The following is a 25182-nucleotide window of genomic DNA, read 5'->3' on the forward strand; positions in this document are numbered from 1 at the left end:
GAGGAGACAAGTGTCAGGGACAGAGAACTAGTACAAGTTTGCAAGCAGCATAGTGGGTTCTTGGCTTTGAACATGGTCTGGAGTATCGGCGTGCAAATTGTGGGCCACTGGCAAATTTCAGGAGCGTAAGAATGTAAAAAAGAAGTGAGGTAAGATCATTTGCTGTATCCAGCTTGCTTGGTTGCTACTGGCTAATTGGTGCACAGTCTCCTTGTGATAGAACAAGCTTCCCAGTGTAGCTGTCCTGGCAGGCCAGGTTTGGGGAATATCCTGCAAATATCTTGAGCTAGAACATTTGGGGTTGCTTTACTTGATTTTCTTACTCTCAAAAATATCTATTATATTATTTTGGATCTGCTGTGAGTGGAATAATAGAATAATAGAAGGACAAAGGAACTCACTCATCTACCATCTTTAATTTTAACCAGATGTTCCTTATATGCATCCCACTCAAGCAGCAAAGAGACCCAGACTTTCTTTAGCCCCTGAGATCTTACGAGCTGAGGATTTGAGGAGTCTTCAAAGAGAACAATGTTTTTTGTCTTTAACACAACAACACAATCGCATAAGCATATGAGCTTAGCAATGAATTTTAACTGTTTGCCCAGCTTGAATTTGAATAGCGCTGGTTGCCCTGCAGACCCAATTTGCACATTTGTTGATGATGCAATCAGCTCTTCAAAACTGGAGGCGGTGATGTGGCTAGCTCAAGATTAACTTACAAAACTTTTCCGGGTGTGGATGTGAAAGCTCGTGATGTACAAAATACTGGATTTGGTTTTGAGGGAGTCATATTGTGGATCTGTTTGCGGAAGCCATCCCTTAGGAGAACTCAGACACATTGCCAGCACGTTAGACCAAAACCGCCCTGGACCAGTGCAGCGGTGTTGTGTTAACATCACACGGTGGCTGTGACAGCACCACAGAAAACATGCCGATACAGTAGCTCTTCCTGGGGCTCGCAAATTCACATCACTCGGTCGTTCTTATTTTGTCTTCCAATGTTGCTCCGGTTCTCCCTGTGCTAGCCAGCTGCAAGCAGGGACGCGAGTCACATGCGTCACACACGCCTCCCGTTTCCGCGGCGCCCGGCCCCGCCCCCTCACCCAGACGATGTGGTGCACGCTGTAGACGTCGCTGTCGCCCATGTAGACGCGGATGGCGCGCAGCGTGAAGCCGTACTTCTTGCCGGAGCGGTGGATGGTGATGGGCGAGCGCAGGCTGGTGACGGCCGGGCAGTAGTCGCGGCTGGGGGAGGAGTCCCGGGACGAGGGGTTGGAGGAGAGCGAGCGAGGGGACATGGGGCTGGCCAGAGGGGATCCCGCGTGCTGCTCCACTGTCGACACACGAAAAAACAACGCCCTCGCCAGCTTAAAACAGGAGCGGACATGACAACCCAACCAACATTCACTGCTCTCCAAAATCTCTTCGGAAACTGTGGATCAACCCATGAAACACCTGCCAGGGCCTGGGGTTGAGATGACAGGTGGGCTGGGAATTGGCCAGGAATCAATTATATTACATTCTGTGACTTTGATAACTAATGCAGCCCCACCTGGATGATGTGAAAGCAGCCACAGTGCCCCAGAACGCTCCCCACACACTAGCTGTCAGTGGGGAGGAGAGCAGAGTAATGAAGCCAATTCATAGATGGGGATTATTAAGAGGCCATGACTTTGCCCTAAATATGTAGAAATTGTTTTGCTGTAGATATTTTGTAGATGTCGATTCTTTTGGGTTTGATCCTTACTAACATTAGCCGATGTATTTAAGCTGCTCTGTTTCAGGATATATTGTGTATCTACTATAAGCGCATAGCAGGTTCAGACAAGATGGCAGCCTTGTCTGGACCGCATTCCCCAGAAAGCTTCATTCTAAAGCAGCCCAAATCATGTGAGTCACATGTCTAAAGGAGGGACAGCCATTTCTTTAGCTCCCCCTAGTGGTTTGGGGGTGTACCTGCAGGGATGATGACAGACAGGGCGGTGGCGGAGGCTGACTTGATGACTTTGTTTCCTGGGCGTGAGCTGCGCTTCTCAGCTGCATCACCCGAGAGCTGCTGGTGCCGTGCCCGCCGGAGGACCAGGTCGCTGGTGGCACGGGGGGACGAGGGATCTGTAGTGTCCTTCCCGGCTGTGGCCATGTCACCTGCCTTCGGGGCTTTATCTGTGGAATCGGAGAGGGCAATTATTGTAGGTCAATCTGGTATCAAAGGTATCACTTTCACTTTCTGAAGGAGTGCTGGTCTGATTTTTGGCTGGCGTTCCACCCAAACTCTTCATTCCTAATTGGCTTTATTCATTTGATTAACGCTGTTCTACCTCTGCAACAGGTCCACTGGTTGCATAGGGATTTCTTACTCATCAGTCTTTAAATTGGCAATGAAATAGTAACTATAACCAGCAGCCATATCACCCTGCAGCTCACAACTGGCAGCCCACTGAAGCTAAGGTGGTCTGAGCCTAGTCAGTACCTGGATGGGAGACCTCCTGGGAAAAACTAAGGTTGCTGCTGGAAGAGGTGGTAGTGGGGCCAGCAGGGGGTGCTCACCCTGCAGTCCATGTGGGTCCTAATGCCCCAGTATAGTGACAGGGACACTATACTGTAAACAGGCGCCGTCCTTCGGATGAGATGTAAAACCGAGGTCCTGACTCTCTGTGGTCATTAAAAATCCCAGGGCGTTTCTTGAAAAGAGTAGGGGTATAACCCCGGCGTCCTGGCCAAATTTCCCATTGGCTCTTAGCAATCATGGCCTCCCAATAATCCCCCTCTATGAATTGGTTACATTACTCTGCTCTCCTCCCCACTGATAGCTGATGTGTGGTGAGCATTCTGGCGCACTATGGCTGCCGTCGCATCATCCAGGTGGATGCTGCACATTGGTGGAGGGGAGTCCCCATTACCTGTAAAGCGCTTTGAGTGGAGTGTCCAGAAAAGCGCTATATAAGTGAAAGCAATTATTATTATAACTAATTTAACCCAATAATTACATCAATTAATCAATTAAGAGCCTAACTAAAAGAAAAGTATGGCTATCGATTGGAAGTTGGAAATATCGCATCTAAACAGCAAAATAATCATTATTACTGTCTGTATTCTCTTTTGTAATGAAAGTAAATCACTCTTTCTCTTTCTCTGTTACCATTGGTGGCAGCAGCTGACACTCCATTGCCTTCTCTGAGCAGTTTGGGCTCTGATTGGCTGGTAGGTGTAGAAGCCCCTCCCTCCTGGGCAGGCCTGCTCTGGGCCTGTTTGAGCTGCTGTGTCTCACTGTCCCCCTCTTGCGGTGAGGCGAAGCGTTGGGTGTCCATCAAGGCTGAGAAACGGCGTCTTGCCCCCAGTGGGGGGCTGGAGTCACTCTCAGTGTAGGAGGATTCAGAGCAGGAGAAGCGCTTCCTGACAGCAGCAACACAGTTTAAAAACAGCTGGTGAATTTTTCATTTCAGATAAACAAAAACACAACTATATCACTTTCACATCTCTGAAAAGCTCATCCGAATTCAAAATTTCTAGCTGCACGCAAACGAGGCAACTGTTTTTTTGTTCACTCCAGTGGAACAAAAAATGTTCCAAAAATGTTTTGCGCTCCAGTTGAGCTGTTAATTTACTACAACAGTGTTCGATTTAAAACTATAATCTTTCATTATACCACACCTAGACTGTCTGTTGATAGAACTTTACCTCGTAATTGTTTACTTCTAGAAAAAAGTGGAGCATTATTTTAGTGTTGACTTTAAGTTTTGTGATATGCACCACTTATTTTACATAACTTTAAAATGCTATCCCGCTTTAAATCCATGGAGATTCTGGTTATCTTATTTCTCTTCCCACTGGCGATTAATCAAAATTCCCATTAGATACGAACTGATCTCTCACAGCCAGGCTCTTTTTAAGTCAACCCTCAGTATACAAAAAAGCTTTGCCAAAAAGGACACTTGTATCTGCATGGGCAGAAAAAGGATGTCACGCTCACCCTTGCTGATGATTGAAGGGGCAAGCTGGCATTGAAGTAGCAGCCAATTACATTACCTTCCAGCCTATCACTTAGGACCAGTTACCGTGGATACCAATTGACAAGAGACCTGGACCACCTGAAGATGCCTGCTTCAGGAGGTTCAGAACATAAAACCTTGGGTCTGACAGAGATAGGGAGTTATGGGGAGTATCGTCTGAGCCTCTAGAGCATTATATTCACTTGATTCCCTAGCTTTGTTTCTCTGCATTTCTTTGTAGGAATCCTGACCTCTGCTTCGTTACTACTTCATTGCCGGATTACCTCTTGGTTTTTCATCTCAATGGTGTATATCTTGACCTGTACCCTGGCTTGCTTTGACAGGCAAGGATATTGGTCTTTGCTCTCCCCAGATCTGAGCCTCACATCACTGACCCCGACCACTCTCTCAAAGGAGAGAATATCTCCTCTGTGTCAGACTGACCATGAACTTGGACTGTTTTCTTCCTGGTTTCCTAGTCTACCATGGCCCGTGCTGTCTGTCTGGATGGACAGGTGCGTTTCTCAGAGTCCCTAGCTGGCTACAGTACATTGCTGCTTGCGTGCTCAACACAGTTGCTGAGCAGTGCCCCTTTATGTGTATTGGGGAAGTAACGTGTCTCTCTGTGACATCACTGCAAATTCCACTTCAAGTTCCCCTGTGCGCACTGATTGGAAGAGCAGCACGTCTCTCTGTGACATCACAGCAAGCCTGAAATTGCCCAGCATGGGAGTTGCATGACACCCCACTCTGGCGGCTCTCACCATTTGTTTTTTAACTCTTTAGGGAATCCTGGTCACAGTCAACTAATGACATGACCCAGGTTCAGATCAGAGATGTCTGGGTCACAGAACTCAACCTCAACTCCAAACAGGAGAGGTAACTCTTGACTCTGACAATTACTTTAAAGATCAAGGTGTGTCTGTAGATATTACCGCTCAGGCTCACTCACATGTCTGGAGAACTTGTCCTCCAGCTCTTGTCCCGCATCCCAAAACTGCCCAGGCTCTCTCTCTTGGTCACTTTGTCCTCCTTCTGGGTTTTGGGGTCCCTTTTGGTGACGGCAGGGGGCTTCTGCTCCAGCTGGGAGAGGTGCTCCATGCTGCTATACACCTGAGACACACCCCAGCAAAAAACAGACACCCAGAAACCAACACACACACAGAACAAATTAACAAATCTATCTTTAGACACCCCTCATGTTAAACTTGCATGGGATTATTTCAGTTATTTTTTGCCGTACGTTGAAAGATGGCTATGCCAGGCTTTTGCTTTGCTGTGGTTTCCTATATTTCCTTCTTCGGTATTAAAATGCACTTCAAGACCATGCAGGGTGACTATTTTGCATTGTGTTAGCCTTTGCTCTCTCTCCAGGGAGTCCAGAAAAGGAGAGAGGGACTGTGATGATCAGACAGTAAATTAACAGGACCCTAACGAATTAATTAATGGGTGCTAGAAGCCGATTAAGGAGCAGAACAAAAGAGCTGAAAGAGGAGGGAAAGATAAAGAGGGAATAATAGAGACAATTGCTTCTCGGATGTTACAGAGGCTCCAGGGCCTTTGATATTGAAATCAACAGGCCCAGTGCTGCAGGCCCAGTGTGTCCTCGTCAGGGACCAGCGCCAATGCCGTAGACCCCTCGTTAACCTCGTTAGCCCACCCCACACACACATACACACTCCCAGCTCCCGATGCTGCTTCCCAAGCACTTGCTGTCTTGTGTCGGGGGCAGCCGGGGGCAGAGGGTCTATTGCGTGAACCCACTGAACCTTTTTCCACTGACATAAGGACCAGGATCGGGGAATTCTGCTCATAAGCAATAAGCTGGAGTGACCCACCGGACAGCTAGAGGCCCTGAGGGTGGGGTCTCCCCCTGCTGTACCCACCTTGCTGAAGCGCGGCGAGCAGGAGGAGAACTGCCGGATCTCCACGGGCTCGTCGTCGTTGGTATCGTCCTCCTCGTACGAGTTGATGTGGTGGTAGCGTTCCGAGCGAGCTGGAGATAGTCAGGGAGAGGTTTTACCAAGCTTACAGAACAAAAAAAGTGCATTTAAAACTAAGAACAAGAGACACATCTTTACCCAAAGGGTTGTAGGAGTCTGGAACAAGCTACCTGGCCATGTTGTTATATCCAGGGTCTGATAGGAATCTGATACTCTGGATTCTTTCAGTAAGCAGTTGGATGAGATCCGCGGATAAAATACCTACCAACTGTGAAAAGGGCTAAATGGGATGTATGGCCTCCTCTCATTTCTCAGATTTTTTATTGTTCCAGTCTTGTCCAGATGGGGCCTAATCTTTAAGCCATTTTTGGCTTGTGCCTCTTCAAGTTTGTACTAATATGAATGATGTAGGAAGATGCTTTACTGTTCATTGTCCATTCAGACCGATTTAAAAGAATAGACAGTGGTGCTGTCTGATTAGAATCATTATTTTAAAATCACGTACATGCACCAGAAGAGGCACTACTGCATAACTAGAGGGTTGCGGGTTCAAATCTGCACCGTGTGTGCCACAGCTGTATCCCTGAGCAAGGCGCTTTGATTGCATTAGCCAACCCAGTTCCACGGGTTCCAGCATTGCAGAAAAGGACTGCGGTGCCCCATCGGGCATTACGTAACAGCAGTACCTCCTCCTTGTCACCAGTGGGCGCTGAGCGCTGGAGACTCACTGTCAAAGTAGCTGGTGTCCTCCTCTGACTCCAGGTGTGGGATGAACTCGGCCTTCTGTCGAAGCAGGCTGTTCCAGTCCAGGTCCTTGAAGAACGAGTGCTGCTTCACCTCGAAAGCTGCGCCTGGCAGGGGAGTGGAAGAGAGCGAATTGGTTGTGAAAGAACCTTTTCTGGAACCGCGGGGATCTGAATGTGCTTTGCTAAAAGATCAAGGACTAACATAGCCTTGCCACCTGCAGAATCCTTAACTAACCACCGTGCTTGATCAAGAAGGACTCTGTCATTATAGAGTCCTTCTCTATATGCAGAGAAACCACAATATTTAAACGGGGGGTGGGGTTATGTATTTTTGCAAAACACCATGGAGCTACAATTTTTAAATTGTTCCTATAATGGTCAGGTGCAAAACGCGTGCCTTCTCTTAACATACTGCCGGAAATGAGCTAAACACTGTACTGGGAGAACTGGACTGCATCAGCATGATGAGAACAAATCCCTCAATCATCAATGGTCAAGAAAGCCATGATTAATTTTTAATGCATTCCAAATAATGAAATATATTTAATTATTTAATCATCAATATATTCAAATGCATTTCACTAAACTGAGTGAACTTTTTCATCAATTATTAACAAAACCTTATCTGATTAAATTAAATTAATGCACTTTAATAAATCGGATCTGTTTATCTAATCCATGAGTTATTGATTGATGATCAATCAATCATCATAAATCCATCAATACATCTAAACTTTAGATGGACTTTACATAAAGTTACATAAATTTTGGCATCAAGTCAACACATACAGTGCCTCCTACTGTCCCTGGGCATGTGGCTGCAACTGTCCTGAGATGGGTGTCCTGCTGCATGTGTCCTGGCAGGCTGCCATACCTGTGCCCAGTCGCATCAGGGGGTTGGTCTGGAGGAGGGCAGAGATCAGACTCTGGGCGTCACCTGGCAAGGCCTCATCACCCTCTGGCCACACGATCTCATCTGGGAGGCACAGCCACGGGCACACACACACGCGACCAGGCAGAGAGACACAGGGCACAGTTGAGCTTCTTCTCAGAGCCAGTGGGAATCGTGGGTTACACTAGAGAATCAGGTATCATTCCTCCACCCCTTAGCCTGATCTGATCTATCTGATCTCGGAAGTTAAGCAGAGTTAGGGCCGGTTAGTACTCAGACAGGCCTCTAATGAAAGCCAGGTTCTGCTCTGAATGGTGTTGCTAGTTCTGATCCAGAGGGAAGGTGGTGCTCTTCTCCCTGGACCACAATTTCCATACCAGTAGTCCCAAATAATGACCAGGAACATTTTGCTGTAGGAGCAAAATTTTGATTTTAAGCTGAGGTCCTGGCTGGTGTTCGTAAGAGTAGCTGTGTCTTGGTTAAATTCCCCTTTCTTGGTTAAATGCCACAAGTAAAATCTGGCCTCCCTTAACTTCCCACTTCATTCAACATGTGTTGCAGTTTCTCACTCCTCTGCCTGACCTGCTGTGCAGTGGGACTGCTGGTTGAATAATAACTGCTGTGTGTCTCTCAGGTGGGGCTGCTGGTGCAGAGTGGCCGCTGTGTGTCACCCAGGTGGGGCAGATGGTGCAGAATGGCCCTGTGTTGCCCAGGTGAGGCTGCACTTAAGAGGTACACACTGTAAAGTGTATGCTCTCCTATATGTGAATCACTCTGGGATCCTTTGAGATGAATAGCACCTTACAAATGTGAGCTATTATGGCTCGAAAAGTTTACCATCACAAATGTATGCAGCTCTTGCAATTTCAGTTTCACACCTCCACTAGGTTATTTATCCCTTATCATCGCTCCCTGCAGCTTCTTTTCCTCTTCATGCATCCAACTTGCCCTCACAAAGTTTTTCTGCTTTATCACAGTGCAGCACGGTAAACCTTCATGAGACATATCAGGCCCACGCAATCCCTCTGTCCCTTTCCTCAAGACAGGAGAACATTTCTTCTTTCCTACAGGGCGTTTTGAAGAAATAACGAAAGCCTCTTACCAGAGCCTGATGTACGCTGACATGGAGACAAAGCTTACTTACACACGACAAGTAACAGCCGAGGAGGAGCCTGTGTGCAGACATGCCCACAGGTCCTGTTTAACATGTACCACTACGATGCTTGCAACCCCTGCCTCTGAGGATGCTAAAATCCTCCTCCTGTGCCCTCTCGCTTGTCGCTGCCCGCTGCCCTCTGCCCACTGCCCGCCGCCCGCCCGGGGGGCTCACCACTGATGACCTGGCCGAAGAGCTCCTCGGGGGTGTCTCCGAAGAAGGGCACGCAGCCCACCAGGAACTCGTACAGGATGATCCCCATGGCCCACCAGTCCACCGGCTTGCCGTAGCCCTGCCGCAGGATCACTTCCGGGGCAATGTACTCGGGGGTCCCGCACACCTGAGGGCACAGGCGCCAGGGAGAGCGAGTCTGAGAGAGCGGGAGTTCATACGGCATCGCTGGGAATATAGAGGAGTTCATACGGCATCGCTGGGAATATAGAGGAGTTCACACGGCATCGCTGGGAATATAGAGGAGTTCACACGGCATCGCTGGGAATATAGAGGACATCGCTGGGAATATAGAGGACATCGCTGGGAATATAGAGGAGTTCACACGGCATCGCTGGGAATATAGAGGAGTTCATACGGCATCGCTGGGAATATAGAGGAGTTCACACGGCATCGCTGGGAATATAGAGGAGTTCACACGGCATCGCTGGGAATATAGAGGAGTTCATACGGCATCGCTGGGAATATAGAGGAGTTCATACGGCATCGCTGGGAATATAGAGGAGTTCATACAGCATCTCTGGGAATACATTGGAGTTTATATTGAATCGCTGGAAATATAGAAGACATCGCTGGGAATATAGAGGAGTTCATACGGCAACACTGGGAATATAGAGGACATCGCTGGGAATATAGAGGAGTTTATACAGCATCACTGGGGATATAGAGGAGTTTATGCAGCAACATTGAGAATATAGAGGAGTTTATATAGCATCATGAGGAATATAGAGGACTTTATAATGGGAATACAGTATATGTGAGTTTTGTACAGCATCATTAGAAATGCGGGGGAACCTTTGTTTCAAGGATCAGTTGTCACAGGATGGAATATGGTGCTTTTAGGGTTTTAAGGGAGTCTATATGCCATTATTAGTAATACAGGTTAGCATTCCATCATTATTAATATTAGATGTCTTTATAGTTCATCACTATCAATATAAGTTTGTCTGTTATCCCTATCAAAACAGCATATGACCATGTGATATTTTTCTGACAAAGGAGAGTCTGTATACCATTATTATGATGATACAGGGCTGTCTATATGTCATCATTAGCTATGCAGGAGAGTTTCTAAACCATTAAAATAAACACAGTGTACTGAACAATATTCAAGAGTCTATGCATACCTACCGAACACCCAGTGTTCTTGGCTAGTTTATCAGTTAAAATACAGTGTACTGCATATCATCAACAGACACAAAGTGCACTTATAAATATAAAATAATCTATATTCAGTTGGACTACAGGTCAGCAAGGGTATGTTGAAGCATTCCAGTAAAGACTAGAGGAGCTCCACTGTGACAGCAATGAGCCCTTCAGGATGGAATAAGCAGGTCGTAGTGCAACACAGCACAGGGATACATCACTCTCAAACCTAATACAGGCAACAGCAAAAAGGTTTCAGTTAGATTCTTGTTATCTGAGCAACTCATTTCGAATGTAGGCTGGAAGACCTCTGGAGACGATGTCAAAGCTTGTGAAAAAACCAAAACCCATCTCTCTTAATTATGATCTGATAGATGCAAAAGGGTCTTTTTTATTCATAACATGCAAATTAATTCCTCATCCAGGATGGGGGGGGGGGGCAATGGGCTAGATAATAAATAGAAAAAAAAGAGATGAGAGCAAATACTTAACTATGTTAACAAATTTGAGACGTTAACTCCTGCAATGCTGAATTTTCATGTCGTACACATTCTCCCCTCACACAGGGTAAAACAAATGCCGATTTTTCCAAACTGGGTTCTACTGTTGAACCAGATTACTAGCTATAACCAGGGGAAAATCATTCACTTCAAGAGCTGAAACATTCGAAATAATTTATGTGGAACACAATTAAGTGATTCAGTGCTCCAGATGAAGGAGATGGGATGAAAGAGTGCGTTAATCAGACACTGCTTTGGGACTGGTGCTGCAAATCCATATGGAAATAAGAAGCAACTTCTGCATTCAGTTCTTTCAGTTCTGATTATTGTTCTACATCTCGGACGGAAGGCAACGGTAGGAATGTTCACATGAAAGGAGCACGAATAAACCGCACTGGTGATGGAAAGATTGGGACGCTGGAAAGACCTGGCAGCATTCCTGCGGGATACTCCTACCTGCTTGTCCAGGAACTCGCGGGCGTCCTTCTCGATGTGGCCCTCGTACAGGTTGGTGGTCATGCTCATCAGGCCCATCTTGGACAGCCCGAAGTCGGTCAGCTTGATGTGCCCCATGGAGGTGATGAGCAGGCTGAGGGAGAGCAGCACAAAGTGAGGGAGATCCGTGGGGAATCCCAGGAATGTCCGGAGATGAGCGGATTTCTTTAGGCAAGCCAGGAAGAACTTGTCTAAGTCAAAAGAGAAGCCATCTGTTTTGCAGTATGTCACATTCTGTGAACAGTGAACATGATCACGCTCAGTAATGAAGCCTTCATGATCCTTCCCGTCGTCTGGTGTTTTGGGGGAAGAAGGGATGAGTCTTTAAACTAAGGATGAACAACAGTCCTAGTGAACGATGCTCTAGCACTCTTGAAGGATCACCTTGAACATCTGCACTTGCTTCACCTTGATTGATCGCAGCTTTCCAGGATCAGGGCCGGTCTCCCGTGACGTAGAAGATGACAGACTGATTGTGGCAGCCCAGCCCTTCTAAAAAAATCGCCACCCAGCACCATTCTGCTATTTCACTCCCCTTTAAACAACAGCCTACAAGGATGAAGCACCATGCTCTCTGTCTCTGTGCCTTTGTCCCTGAATTTAAGAGGTTTGTCTTGACTAGGAGTGCATTTAAAACCAAGAACAGGAAGCGCATCATTACACAAATGGTGGTGGGAGTGTGGAACAAGCACACTTTGTTGAAGCTGGTTCCCTGGCTTGCTTCAAGAAATGGCAGGATGAATTGGATCAATTAGCTATTAACTACCAAAGGGGAGCTAGAGGATCCTAATGGCCTCATGTCTGCTGTTCTTACTTGTCAGGTTTGAGGTCCCGGTGAACGATGCCGTAGTTGTGCAGGTACTCCAGTGCCAGCACCGTCTCTGCAAAGTACATGCGTGCCATCTCCACAGGCAGGGCACCGATGTTCTTTAGCAGGGTGGCACAGTCTCCACCTGTGGGACCCACAGAAATGCAAAGGGGGGTTCAGAGGGACGTCGCACCACAATGGGTTGGGGTCACAAACACATTGGACTTACAGGCCCCAGCGACGTGTCCAAAGCACTTCAAATATCACTACTGTCTTCTGTCGGTTTATAGAAACTGGTTTTCTAATGGTTTACAGAAACATATATTGACTCCTGCGATGTTGTGGAAATCAAATTGTAATGACTGCAACAAAGAAATGTTCCCCTGTGGAAACTGCAATGCTGCAACCTTGGTTCCACTGACACTCTTGATCCTGTGAAGTGACAGAGGGCCTTTGGGGTTTCTAGAGGCTAAAGACTTGGGAACTTTGACAATTTAAGGCCAATTAGACAAATAATTGATTCAATTAGGATCAAGTAGAGGTTAATTCCAACCTGAAAAGTAGATAGAGAAAACAACATCTCATCTGTTCAGGCTGTTGAACCTTCAGGCTGAGACGCTGTGTTTCTCCTTTCTACTTTTCAGCATGGAATTAACCCCTACTTGATCCTTTGCTACCAAAACAAGAGCCAGGATCACTGCTCTAGAATTTGAAATAATTCTTGCTCGTCATTTGCAACATAACTTCTTTTCCCCTACTTTTTCTTTCTAGATCATAAAGCAGACCACATCTGCAGGACTTGACCCGACCTGGCTTCGTTTCTGACCTGGCCTGACTGTGTGACATTTTAGGAATAACCGATATGCGATGATAACCTTATAAGACACAGCCATTGTACCCTGTGTGGAAATATCTCTAATGCATTGGGTAGAGTGGTGGCACTGTGGCTAAGGATCTGCACCTGTGGCTGGAAGGTTGCTGGTTCGTATCCTGTGGCTGGTAGAGGAATCCTACTCCGTTGGGCCCCTGAGCAAGGCCCTTAACCCCAGTTCCTCTAAGGGCGCCGTATAAATGGCTGACCCTGTGCTCTGACCCCAAGCTTCTCTCCCTGTCTATGTGTCTCATGGAGAGCAAGCTGGGGTATGTGAAAAGACAATGCAAGAAAAAATCCTAATGCAAGAAATTGTATTGTATATGTCTAATAAAGTGATCTTATCTTGTCTGTATGTCTAAACACCCATTTGTGGTTATAACAGAGGGCGACTGGAGCTGTACACAGACTATTAAACATCCTGAAAGCTTGGATTCAGAGCACCATTGTGTGTTCTCATGAAAATGGCCTTTTTCCTTGCAAATTAAAACTCATTTCAACTTTGCTGAACTGCGCTGTGACTCCTCACGTTCTCTACACACAGACCCCTCCCCCCAGTCCAGAGTGCCCCGGATTCTGCTCCTCTTACCCTCCACGTACTCCATGACCATGCACAGGTGGCGGCGCGTCTCGAAGGAGCAGAACATGCTGACCACGAAGGGGTTCTCGGCGAAGGTCAGGATGTCCCGCTCCACGAAGGCCTGCTGGATCTGGTTGCGCAGGATCAGGTTCTGCTTGTTGATCTTCTTCATGGCGAAGCGCTGCCGGGTCTCCCTGTGGCGCACGAGGTACACCGCGCTGGGGGGGCGGGCAGAGAGCAGATGAGCCCAGCGGGCAGACAGTCACACGGGTAGAGAGGGTGCTCGGTGCTGCAGTCTGTGTCAAGCACTCTGCTCCTAGCAGGCGAACTGTCTGTGCAAGCAGTGAGCAGCGCAGAGCTGCAGGCCCTGTGGGACTCGAGACAGTGCGATGCCACTCTCTCAGATTTCACTAGCATTCAGATGAGTCAGGGCTTTCCTGAACCCTTGATGGAGGATGCTCAAAGAAAACAAATGCATCTTTCTAAAATCTAAAACTTGGTTCCCCCCTCCACCCTTTTTCTGCAGCCCTATATCTGGAATAGACAGCATTTTACACAATGCATAAAAACTGGAGTCCTCTCGGACTTCCTTCCTTCCAGCTATCTATCCATTTTCTAAGCTCTTCTTCCAGTTCAGGGTAGCAGGGGAAGCTGGAGTCTATCCCAGCATGCAATGAGTGCAAGGCAGGGCACCCCCAGGATGGGAGGCCAGCCTATCACAGCAGTCAATTAACCTACCAGTATGACTGTGGGAGGAAACTGTAGCACCTGGAGGAAACCCATGCGAACACAGGGAGAACATGCAAACTCCACACAGACAGCACCCCAGGGTCTGCAATTGAACCCAGGGCACAGGGGCGGCAAGGCAGCAATGCTCACCACTGCTCAACCATGTAGCCCACCCTCCCGACCTTCTTTTTTATCAAATAAAAGTCTCCATGTCAACTAAACGTAAATGTTTGCTATTGTTTTTCTGCATCCACTTCTGAAAGTTAATTTAAGAGGATGCAGTAATTATCTAGCAGATAGATGTAGAGGATTTTTATCTACCAACCGGAGGTGGCTCTTGGCCGAAACTGCAGGGGAAGGTGGCATATGGACTAAACTGCCCAGTCATGCTCTGTGTGCTGAGTCACCTGTGAGAGGAGGCTTGATAGAGGAGCTGTCGACTCACCCGTACGCCCCATTGCTGATGAGCTTGATGGTCTGAAAGTCTGTCTCATTGGGCGGCTTCTTGGCTTTCACTTTCCCCTTTGGAACAGAAACATGACAGAGGGGTTTACAAACTGCGTGACCGAGGAGGAAACCTATGCAAACAGACAGATGGCTAGCAGACTAGGCAGCTATAGTGTGTTTCAGTCTGATAACCGACACTGCAAAATCCCCGAGAAGAACTTTTCAGGAATTATAATTCCTTAAAGGTTTATGCCTAAAACAATATTAGGCAGTCAAGTGCCACATTTTCAGCATCTCATATCATGATCAACTTGCAAATATATCAAAAACAGAACCTGACAAAGGGATATATCCTGTTGGACTAGATGATTTTCACATGCATGAATCATTTTTTCTGAATTGTACTGGGGAGCAGCGTGCTCTGTCAGCGTGTGAATGTTCTCAGCCCGTTCGCAGAAGAGATTTGCCATAACCTCACGAGTGAGGTAGCGCATCAGTTTGTGTCGCCTCGTGCAAAGCTGAGAAATCACTGCCCGCTCTCACGCCACCTCCTTTGCAGCCCTAACAATGTGAGTCACCAGGCGTTGAAAGGCTTGTGGCACGCACATTGTATCTTTGAGATCATCGGAGGAACATGACAGATTCAGAAGCAAGATCCAGAACCAAGCCCTCAAAATGTACTCCTTTTTCATCAACAGAGGATACCCTAGCAGTGTTATTGACAAGGCCTTTGCCTGAGCCAAAAACACCCCTCGGACATCAACTCAATCAGGAACTCCCGCCGTAACAACCGCATTCCTTTGGTGCTTCCCTACCACCCCAACACACTTCCTATCCCCAGGACTATTAACCACAACGTTTCCATCCTACAGGATGATCCCTCCATTGGGGCCCTCTGTTCTGACCGCCCCATCATCTCATATCGCCGACCACCTAATCTGCGTAACCTTCTTGTTCACAGGTCCCTTGACCACCCTAAGCAACCATGCCCACCATGCACTTTCGCTTGCAACAGAGCTCGCTGTATCACCTACATGTACACATCTAACACCACACTCATTCAAGGCCCCTCAGGACAATTCCGGATCACCCAGACAGCATCTTGCACCTCCAGCAACCTTATTTACTGTATCTCTTGCAGGAAATGCCCAGCCATCTACATTGGGGAAACAGGAAGGAGACTCTGAGACCGCTTCAGAGAACACGTCAGGGCTGTGAAGATTTAAGGTCTCTCCAAGCCCATTGTTTCTCATTTCACCTCTGACGGCCACGACCACTGTAATCTCTCCGTCTGTGTTCTCAAAGACGGTTTTCCGAACTCATACATCAGAAAGACTACAGAAACCAAAATTATCCTGCAGCTAGGATCACACCTTCCCCCTTCTCTTAATGACAGACTACTTTTCTTCTAAATTCTCTCTATTCATTGTAGGTTTCATTTCACACTTCTCTTCAGCTATCCTGACTTCACACCTCCTGATTGGCCTCTCTTTCTGTCCCCTGCTCCCGCCTCTCACTCCTCCTCTCTCACAGCCTTTGTTCTCCCACTACATTACCTTTGCTTATTGCCCTGTCTTTCTCACACCTGAAGAAGGCTCCACGGCCGAAACGTTGTGTTTTCTTTCTTCTCGTTTCAGCATGGAATAAACCTATCACTTGTTCAGATTCAGAAGCAGACTGCTTTTAGTACAGGTGTATGTTACTGGCCAGCACTAACGAGTTTCTAGCTGCTCTTACTCAGAACTGTACTGGTGTAAATCAAACAGCTTCACCTGCCCCTCCTAGGAATATAAATGTCAGCTTTCTGGAGGAGCATCTGCATCAGGCCCTACACTGATGTATGAGGCAGGACTACAAGATCTGGCAGCATTGGTGTTTTCTACTAGGTGTTGTGCCTAGCTGCTTATTTTAATATGCCAGCTCTCCTTTACCTCCACAGAGTCATCTGTCTCTGGTGTGTGAGGCCCCTCACTGTCGTAACTGTCCAGATTGACCATCTCTGTAAGGGAGAGAGAGAGAGACCGTCAGAGTAAACATGTCCATGTCACCACTGCACTGAGGCAAAGAAAGGAGGCAGGAACAGGAATCTGGCTTTTTCAATAACCTCTAAGTTCAAAACACCTATGGGTAGAACACATGCCCACCCCATCTATTCACAGGCATGTAGGAAGGGGCAAATTTGAAATGCCAATTAACTGTGTCTTTGGACAGTGGGAGGAAACTGGATCATTTGTAGAAAATGCATGCAGCCACAAGGAGAACATGCAGACTCACTTCATATAATTGCATGTAAACCTTCATGTAAATTCCATTCCAGGGTAAATGTGCATGGTATTTCTGATAGGTGTTACCATGATTTTACTGTCTTTATGGGTTTCTCATCATCTGTCATGCTTTATGTCATCCTTATCCTTTGTCATGATTGCTCCAGGTGTTACTGCATGTTAACTATGACATACCAGTTAACATTCAATAGAGCTAAATAGCATAGAGATAAGGCATTCAAAGGGACAGGAGCAGCAGGACAGTAATTTGCCCATGTGAATGTGTCTGCGGCCTCTCCCTCCCTCACCCTCCAGTGGGTCCCTGGTCAGGCCCAGCTGGCTGATGATGTAGCGCGGGATGTCCGTCTTCACCAGGTGCCCCTCCTTGGCGTGGTCCTCTGCCGCCTCCAGCAGGTGGTAGAACTCCTCCGGGTTGAACTCCTGCTCAGAAACAGCACGACACAACAAAAGTGACACATGGGCGACTTGTGGGGACGACATACAGCGTGACACAGACCCGCAGAGTGGCCACGATCACAGAAAGGGGGACGGATTACAGTGTGACAAGCAATCCTGTTGGGGGACCAGCAGGGGATGATAAGATAATGTGTGGCCAACAAAACACACCACGATCCCCTAAGGGGGACTAATTACACACTAATTACAGTTGACATGCTGAGCAAAACAAAATCCTTCTGGAGGACCAGTCACCGTGTGACGCAGAAAGTCATACATGATCTGAAACAGAGGACAACAATTGGTGCAACACACAAAGAAATGAGCAATTCATGAGAATTAGACACATTATGACATCACAATGCCTTGAATCTTAAATTAAGAGCAGAACACAGGTCTGACTACAGCAGTACAGCGCATGTGCTTCTACTGGCAAGACTGGAGGAAACAGGCAGGAGCAATCTCCCAACACAAAGTCGGACCCCTCCTAGTAGGGACTGTGTCAAGGGTGCAGACACACTGTCCCTGTGGACTGCTTGCTTCTGAGTCCTGAGTTTGTGTAGGCAGCCTGATCAACATTCTCCTCTAGCCCCAAGCCTGCCCCATCAGCCCCTGTGAGTCAGGTGGCAAGCTCGTAACAACGTCGGCCAGGTCTGGCACACAGCCACCCAGCCATCCCTCATGAAAGGTGGCACCTTTATCTAGAATTTCCTGACCTCTGCGCCCTCGTTGCATCAGCACCAGCCTGTCACCATGGTGACCATGGAAGTGTGTGGGGGATGTGGGGAGTGACGAGGAGATAAGGGAACGCTAGCTGGCATCTTATCTTGGATCACTAGGGGTCTAACACAAGATAAACTCCTGTCACCACGGTTTGAATGAGCGTCCTAGTTTGCCTGCCCATACTATAGAGATTCTGAATAAAGATTACACCACTCCTTCGTGGAACAATTTATCTGAATGAACGCTTTCCTCACAACAAGAAACAGGCAAAGGTACAATCGCACCAAAATACCTATTTGAGCAAATGTACACAGTATTCAAAAATGTTAACAGTTTTTGTGTAGCTCCCAGGCACTTTGTATACCACACTGAACACATCTAATAATTTCAGGCCTTTATGGCCTGAAGTTTTGGTGTTCAAAGTGGTGAGAAGTGCTCTTGTACAGTACTGTAGGAAAGCTTCCTTTGATAGCAAAATATCTCAAAACAGTTGTATAACAATATTTACACACAGTGGGGCTTGGTAATCTTGGCAGGTCTTCTGCATATATGAATACACTTATGTTGAAGATGCTGAGGTTATTATTTTGTCAGATGATTGTTTTATACATTATGTGCATACATTGTTTTACATGAAATTAGCAGTTTTTTTATTATCTCGCAAGGCTGAGTGAGACACATTTACAAAATAATGATTCAGCTCCAGTGACTCAATATTTCAATTACAAATAAACTTCTTATTTTTGTGTGGTGAAACTCAGAATAGCTGTTTCACCACACATAAATAAAAGCAGAGGAGAACTTTGCAGAGTTTGCAACTTTAATGACAGCCCATCTTTTAAGCAGCATGCACTTCACCTCTGGCTTTATGAGAGATGAGTTCTGGCTGGTGTCCACCTCAATTCTGCAGTGTCATGTCTTTAGATATGACTCTGCAGTCCCACCAGGCCAGATGCCCAGAATCAGAGCTCCCAGATAAATTCCTCTGCTGGGAAATTCAAGTCTTGTCAGGCTGTCCAGGGTCAACTTGAGAGAGACCCTTGACTAAAATTCAGTTGCAAGGGATGCTCTCACTCACAATGGAACCAGAATGCACCAGTGAGACCTCTGATCACCTGTCAATCTGTAGAGAACATCCACAGCAGTTCAATAACAGCACGTCTTCCTCACTCCTAATGCTGTTATCTTGTCCTGCACATATTCTTCAGCGTGTGAAGGCCAGTCGATAAATTGCCCAACACCGCCATTGATTCCCACTTGCTTTGATTAAATTAGGCCTTAATTAAAACCCTGCACTGTCGTCAACAAAACTTCTTCTGATAATATGAAATGTAACACCTCCATAAATATAACTTCAATTTAATACCACAATCACTAAATTATCACCATCTATTTTGATATACAAGAATTTCATTAACAGAATAAGAATACAGTTTTTAGACAGCTTAGAGGTGGTAAAATTCTATGAATAAGATTAGATTTATGGTAAACTTCAAGAGGGGCAACTCCTAGTTGTCAGAATTATGTCCAAAAGATTATGACTGCATTTTGAGGGGTTCAGTCATGATCCCACAGACGGCAGCTTGTGACCACCAAGCACAGACGCCCATTGTCTGAGCCTGTGGTTCCTGTCGTACTGCGCAGGATCACCACGGCAACAGCACAACCTCAGCAGGGCGAATCAAGCTGGCCTCATGGGAACAGGAAGTTCCAACATCCAGCGATCATACAGTGATGTCGCTTCAAGCGCTTGTGATTGGCCGGTGCCATTCCCACTCACCAGGCACTCCAGCAACCTGGCTGGCCGGGAGATGATGATGAGGAGTTTCTTCACCAGCTGTGTGACGAAGGCCACCTCGGAACTCTCCGACCGCTCGAAGGCCTGCCGAGGATGAGAAAACGAAGGAAGTGACGGCGGGAGTGGACCTCTGATGCCTCAGGGGTGTGTGTTTTTACAAGTCCGGTTTGTCCTTTGCACAAATAATAATAAAGGAATTATCACTGCATTTTGCAGCCTCATTCAGGTACAGCATGCTGTAAACAACGTGCTGTAAAGTGGAAGAGGAGACAGTCCCTGGAGTTTTGCATTCTGACACAGAGATGGATTGGATTAAACATGAGGTCTGTGAAGAGGATAATATTACATCTGAGAGATAAAATACACAGAGCACAGGATTATAGCCAAACCATGGCCAGGCAGAGCTTACAAACTTCACAAGGGCCTTTAAAACAGGGGTCCCCAGTACTGGTGCTGGGGACCCCCTCCCCTGCTACTCTCACTGCAGCTGAGCTGTTTACTGAAATGAATCCTTCATTGAACCTAACAAGTCGGTTAGTTGGAATCTTTGCAATTTATTTTTCTACTCAGGTGCTAGGTTACTTGAGAAATGCACCAGTTAAAAGGCAGCCTCCAACAGGATTAGATACTAAAACAGAAGAAATTGGAATTGTGTCTATCATTAGGTATTTAGATATATCATTAGGCATATCAGAAATGGATCAAAATCCAGCAGATGTGGGGTCCCCAGGACCAGGATGGGGCACCCCTGCTTGAAAAGGCTTAGCCCACAGAAAAGATATGGGACAATTCAGGGGTATCTGGGGGACAGCGTAGGAGAGCCTTGCAAATTGCTAAGGTCAGCTTCTGAGGGTTTCAGTCTTAAGCGGAGAGCGTTCAATCTGACTGACGCACTGACTTGCGCTCTGTCCGTGGCTTTCTTGGAAGGGGTGGGGATGTGGGTTCTTCACTCACATCTTGCAGGAGTTTATCCAGGTTTTCCTGCAGCTCGAGGAAGTAGACGGTGGTGATGACGCCTTCCTGAGATTTGGTCAGGCAGTCCCGGGACAGCTCCACGATCTGGTGGTGGATGAAGCTGAGGACCCCGTCAGCCAGGGGCAGCACATTCTCAGGGGAGAAAGCGGTGATGAACTCCGAGAGGCGCTCTTCCATCTGGGCCGTGGCCTGAGAAACAGAAACAGATAGATGTCCCATGTTATGACCATACTTTTACCACCCACCGCCATTGCACCATCCTCTCTTTCATTAAAATAATTTGACTGTACTTTACAGTCCTTTCATCAAGGTGTACCACATTCCCATAAGGGCAGAGCCAAGAAGATGGCATGAAAAATCTGGGGGTATCAAAAATCACAATCAAGAAATGCATCCCATTAAATTTTCTGATGATTATTGTTTTTGTAGTTGTAATATCGTTGCCTAATGACCCCTTGTTTGGCTCTGAAATTCTCAATAGGAAGGATATGGAATACAATATGCAGGTGGTTCAAAAGTTATTGATAAAAAGGATGAGGAAATATACCTGAAAGAAATGAAATGGCATGCTTAATTAAAAAAATGGCTGTGAGGGAGTTAGGTTGAGACAAGATGAAGACTCATTTCTGAACTACATTCCCCAGAAAGCCATGGGGATCGATGTTCCTTCCACAGTCACCTGACCAGTTAGTATAAGCATTCTGGGGAATGTAGTTCAAACAAGAGACTCCATCTTGTCTGAACCACTACTGTCCTCTTAATGGCACTATGCAAGTGTCTGACTGTCTCACCTTGGGAAAGCGCTCCTTGTACACATGGTTCATCATGACAATCTCATTGTCGTAGCAGGATGGGGAGCGCCCCGGGCTAGAACACAGGACACATGGGTCAGGGTAGAGCCCCAACACAGGCATGAGAAGAATTACAGAGCCCTGATGTCCACCTGGACCAACTTCAGAAAACAGGGGGTCCCAGAGTGGGAGGTACCTGAGGCTCCGAGAGCGGGGCCGCACGGCTGGCGACCTCCGACCCCCGTCGTCATCAGTGATGCTCTCGGTGCTGCCGAAGTGCTTGGACAGGAAGTGGAGCTCGTCCATTGTGGGCTGGAAGGGCAGCTGGTGGAGCCGCTCTTGCGAGGAACTGGAGGACTGGAGATGCACAGAGACGCGGAGTGAGACAACGCACTGCCCCTGTCGCCCCCCGTCCCCGCCCCCAACCCCCTCCGTCTCTCTACAGATTTGGCCGGATGTGAAGATGCAACCTAAAGTCTGCTCACTGTACAATTACCTGACGCTCACCAGCTTCCTTTCACCCATCCATTTTCTAACCCCTTCTTCCAATGCAGGGTTACAGGGGAGCCGGAGCCTATCCCAGCAAGCAACAGGCACAAGGTGGAGTAAACCCAGGATGGGACACTAGTCCATCACAGGGCAGCCACAGAGCAAACACTGAACCCGGGGCTCCAGCACTGTGAGGCAGCAATGCTCACCACTGTGCCACAGTGCTACTACAATCACCACAGTGTATTCCTACATACACAGGTATGCATTACTACAGACCATCGTGTATTCACATTGTGAAGAGGTGTTAGTGGGGCCAGCAGGGGACGCTCACCCTGCGGTCCATGTGGGTCCTAATGCCCCAGTATAGCGACGGGGACAGTATACTGTAAACAGGCGCCGTCCTTCTCATGAGACATAAAACCGAGGTCCTGACTCTCTGTGGTCATTAAAAATCCCAGGGCGTTTCTCTAAAAGAGTAGGGGTGTAACCTGGCCAAATTTCCCATTGGCCCTTACCAATCATGGCCTCCTAATAATCCCCCTCTGTGAATTGGCTACATTACTCTGCTCTCCTCCCCACTGATAGCTGGTGTGTGGTGAGCGTTCGAGACTTATATTTCATTTCCATGGACAAGGTTGAAGGTGTCTTTCCTGAACTGCTGTTCATCATAAAAATAGAGAGCCCACTGGGACTAAGGGCTCATTGTGATCTTTGAGCTGATCTCTAAACACATGCTTAACTCTCTCCCTAAACAGCTCAGCTTTGCGCAGTCTTTTGAGGGTTTCTGAAAACCGAAAAGCACAAGGCTCACAGGAAGGAGCCTGAAAGCTTTGTTTCGTTGCCACAACTACTAATGGGAGTCAAGATTTTAATGATCCGGCTTTGGGGGTGGGAACTCTCCATAGCTCGCACAAGCGCCAGCCGTTAAGAGGGTAGCCCTTGATTCCCACAACCGCTAAGCTCTCCATTGATCGTTATCTACAAACAATTAAACAATGAAAGGGTGGAAAAACATTGCCTGCCAGGAGCAGAGCAGAGCGCAAGTAGCTCTGTTGCCTGTTCCCCCTCTTCTCTCAGCACAGTCCGGTGAGGGGTAGACACTGCACACTTTAGATTCTGTTCATGGCGCTGGCCCAGTGGGACTGCATGATCCGGGATCACTGACATCAGTCCAACGACACGCAAACTCTGCCCAAAGTGCTCTGAACAGCTACACAGGGACACCAGTCGGGGCCTGATGGCACAGCTCTCACATGGGCTGTGCCAGCTTACATACATGCTTCCTTGGGGACACCCTCCTCATCTTTCATATGATCAATAAAGGTCTTTTTAACAGCCTTGCTTATTGGAATGTACAGGCAATTTCGTGATACACTGTGAGCGATGACAAGACAAAAAATATATTTTTTTGGATTCAATCTTTTTCACTTATTTGTGTTATCTCCATCTCTATTAAGGGCCGGTATCATGTGTGTACAGAACCTGTTGCTCTTCACGGCAGGGCAGCCTTTGGCAATGCAAAACCCCAGGATTTATCGCTCTTTGATTGAATAACTTTCTCTGTGTATCAGTGAATGCTTCAGTGGGTTAAGTTCATTTCTAAGACTTTAATTGGGAAAATGCCTTTATGTTTGTATAATCTATTGCATTTCTGCTCTGTCCCCACAGAGAATTGATCATGACCTCTCATGGGCATTTCAGGAGCCACACAGCTGCACACCAGAAGACACTAGGTCTCCCACCATGAGAGAATTCTGGGCTATCAAGATTCCAAAGGGGTGACATCACATTTCCCAGCACCACCGAAGTTTCAGTGAGGTGACGTCACCTTCTGTATCCCAGCACCACCAAACCTCCAAACGGGTGACATCACCAACTGTATCAGACCCACCACTGCTGAGCCCTGTTACGCTATTTTATGACATCAGATATCACACTTATCAAGACCAAAACCTTCCAAGAGGAGCTATATTTTTCAGACACATGTGCAGAGTAACCTGAAACTCTTCACCTGTGCATTGTTGTGAGGTTAAATAACTCCTTGATCACTTGTTAATACTACCATAACCTATGACGTTGTTTAAAGTTTAAACTGTTTGCTACTTTTGATCATTCATTGCTCTGTTTTTTGCTCTGCCTTGGGAGAGCCCCTGTAATCGAGATTAAACAGTGCTCGGAATTATGTGATCTATGCAAATTAAATTGCTATGACCCATTTCTTCCCTGACGGGTGTTTCTCAGTAGAGTTTCTCATCATGGCCTGAAGCCCGTTTCAGCAGTCAAGCCACAGCTCCTCCACAACGATGAGGTCTAATAAGAGAAATGGCTGACAACAGCAATGTGAAGCAGAAACCCTGCTTCTAATACTGAAATGTGTCAACTTGAATTGCATGGAAACCCCATAGTTCACCATTTCCTTTTACACACTGGAAGGGTGGGGACAGAAGGCCAAGGTGGGTAAAAGAAACAGGATTCACGTCCTGTCCTCGCTGATGCAGCCGACACAGGATCACAGTACTGCAGGGATTACTTTGCAGCACTACGGCAAAGGTGGCATCTCCCTGCCTGCTCATAGGATACATCTTGGATTGGGGTCCACAGTCTTCCTACTGTTGCTTAGCAACTACCTATATCAGTACATGAGCCAGATGCAGTATATAACAGCATGCACTAGAGGTCACAAGCCAGCGAGCACGGATGGGATTCTGGAAGGAGCCAGACAAAAAGCGTTGCTGATGGCCGCTAATGGCTCTGATCTCTGCTCTCTGGCGATTATTCCTCCACTCTCTCTGCCCTTCCTGATCAGGGTGCCTGGGGGCAGGGGAGGGGAAGAGCCGACGGGAGCTGTTCGCGGTGCTGAAAGAGTCGCCGCACCTGTGCTGAGTGACCTCTGCAGGCTCCGGTCCAGCCTTTAGTCTTCCAGAGCTGCGGCAAGAAGGGAGCCCTGTGCTCTGCATGCCACCCACTGCTTCATGAGCACGGAAAGCATTTCATGTTTTAGTTTTAAACGGCACAATGCCTGAGCCCTGCCCATATCACACAAAGCATCTGCTGACACATTGTGCGTAGCTAGTGCAAAAGGCAGACATCGCTTAGCCTTAAATTCAAGGTTTCTGCTTTGAATCCTCCCAGAAATCTGAAAACCAA

The 25182-nt window shown here is 47.2% G+C and overlaps 1 protein-coding gene and 1 long non-coding RNA gene across 6 annotated transcripts in view; one reads left to right on the plus strand and one right to left on the minus strand.

Moving 5' to 3' along the window:
- The window catches only part of LOC102689596 (microtubule-associated serine/threonine-protein kinase 1), a 69997-nt gene that overhangs the window by 8059 nt on the left and 36756 nt on the right, over positions 1 to 25182 (minus strand). For all 5 annotated transcript variants that reach the window (XM_069195830.1, XM_069195831.1, XM_015349173.2 and 2 more), the window contains 18 exons: positions 21740 to 21900; positions 21544 to 21619; positions 20732 to 20941; positions 19760 to 19861; positions 17109 to 17241; positions 16468 to 16535; positions 14535 to 14611; positions 13370 to 13578; positions 11916 to 12054; positions 11063 to 11195; positions 8904 to 9069; positions 7556 to 7657; positions 6664 to 6786; positions 5879 to 5988; positions 4945 to 5105; positions 3143 to 3396; positions 1960 to 2166; positions 1107 to 1336 (listed from right to left, as the gene is read on the minus strand). In XM_069195830.1, coding sequence (XP_069051931.1) covers positions 1107 to 1336; positions 1960 to 2166; positions 3143 to 3396; positions 4945 to 5105; positions 5879 to 5988; positions 6664 to 6786; positions 7556 to 7657; positions 8904 to 9069; positions 11063 to 11195; positions 11916 to 12054; positions 13370 to 13578; positions 14535 to 14611; positions 16468 to 16535; positions 17109 to 17241; positions 19760 to 19861; positions 20732 to 20941; positions 21544 to 21619; positions 21740 to 21900 — 2661 coding nt within the window. The remainder of the gene's footprint in view (positions 1 to 1106; positions 1337 to 1959; positions 2167 to 3142; positions 3397 to 4944; positions 5106 to 5878; positions 5989 to 6663; positions 6787 to 7555; positions 7658 to 8903; positions 9070 to 11062; positions 11196 to 11915; positions 12055 to 13369; positions 13579 to 14534; positions 14612 to 16467; positions 16536 to 17108; positions 17242 to 19759; positions 19862 to 20731; positions 20942 to 21543; positions 21620 to 21739; positions 21901 to 25182) is intronic.
- On the plus strand, positions 4 to 13098 carry LOC107077605 (uncharacterized). The gene is made up of 3 exons (XR_011191122.1): positions 4 to 149; positions 8208 to 8286; positions 12681 to 13098. It is a non-coding gene; the product is annotated as an uncharacterized lncRNA (long non-coding RNA).

The sequence above is a fragment of the Lepisosteus oculatus genome, chromosome 11 (genome assembly GCF_040954835.1).
Source record: "Lepisosteus oculatus isolate fLepOcu1 chromosome 11, fLepOcu1.hap2, whole genome shotgun sequence".
Lineage (NCBI taxonomy): Eukaryota > Metazoa > Chordata > Actinopteri > Semionotiformes > Lepisosteidae > Lepisosteus > Lepisosteus oculatus.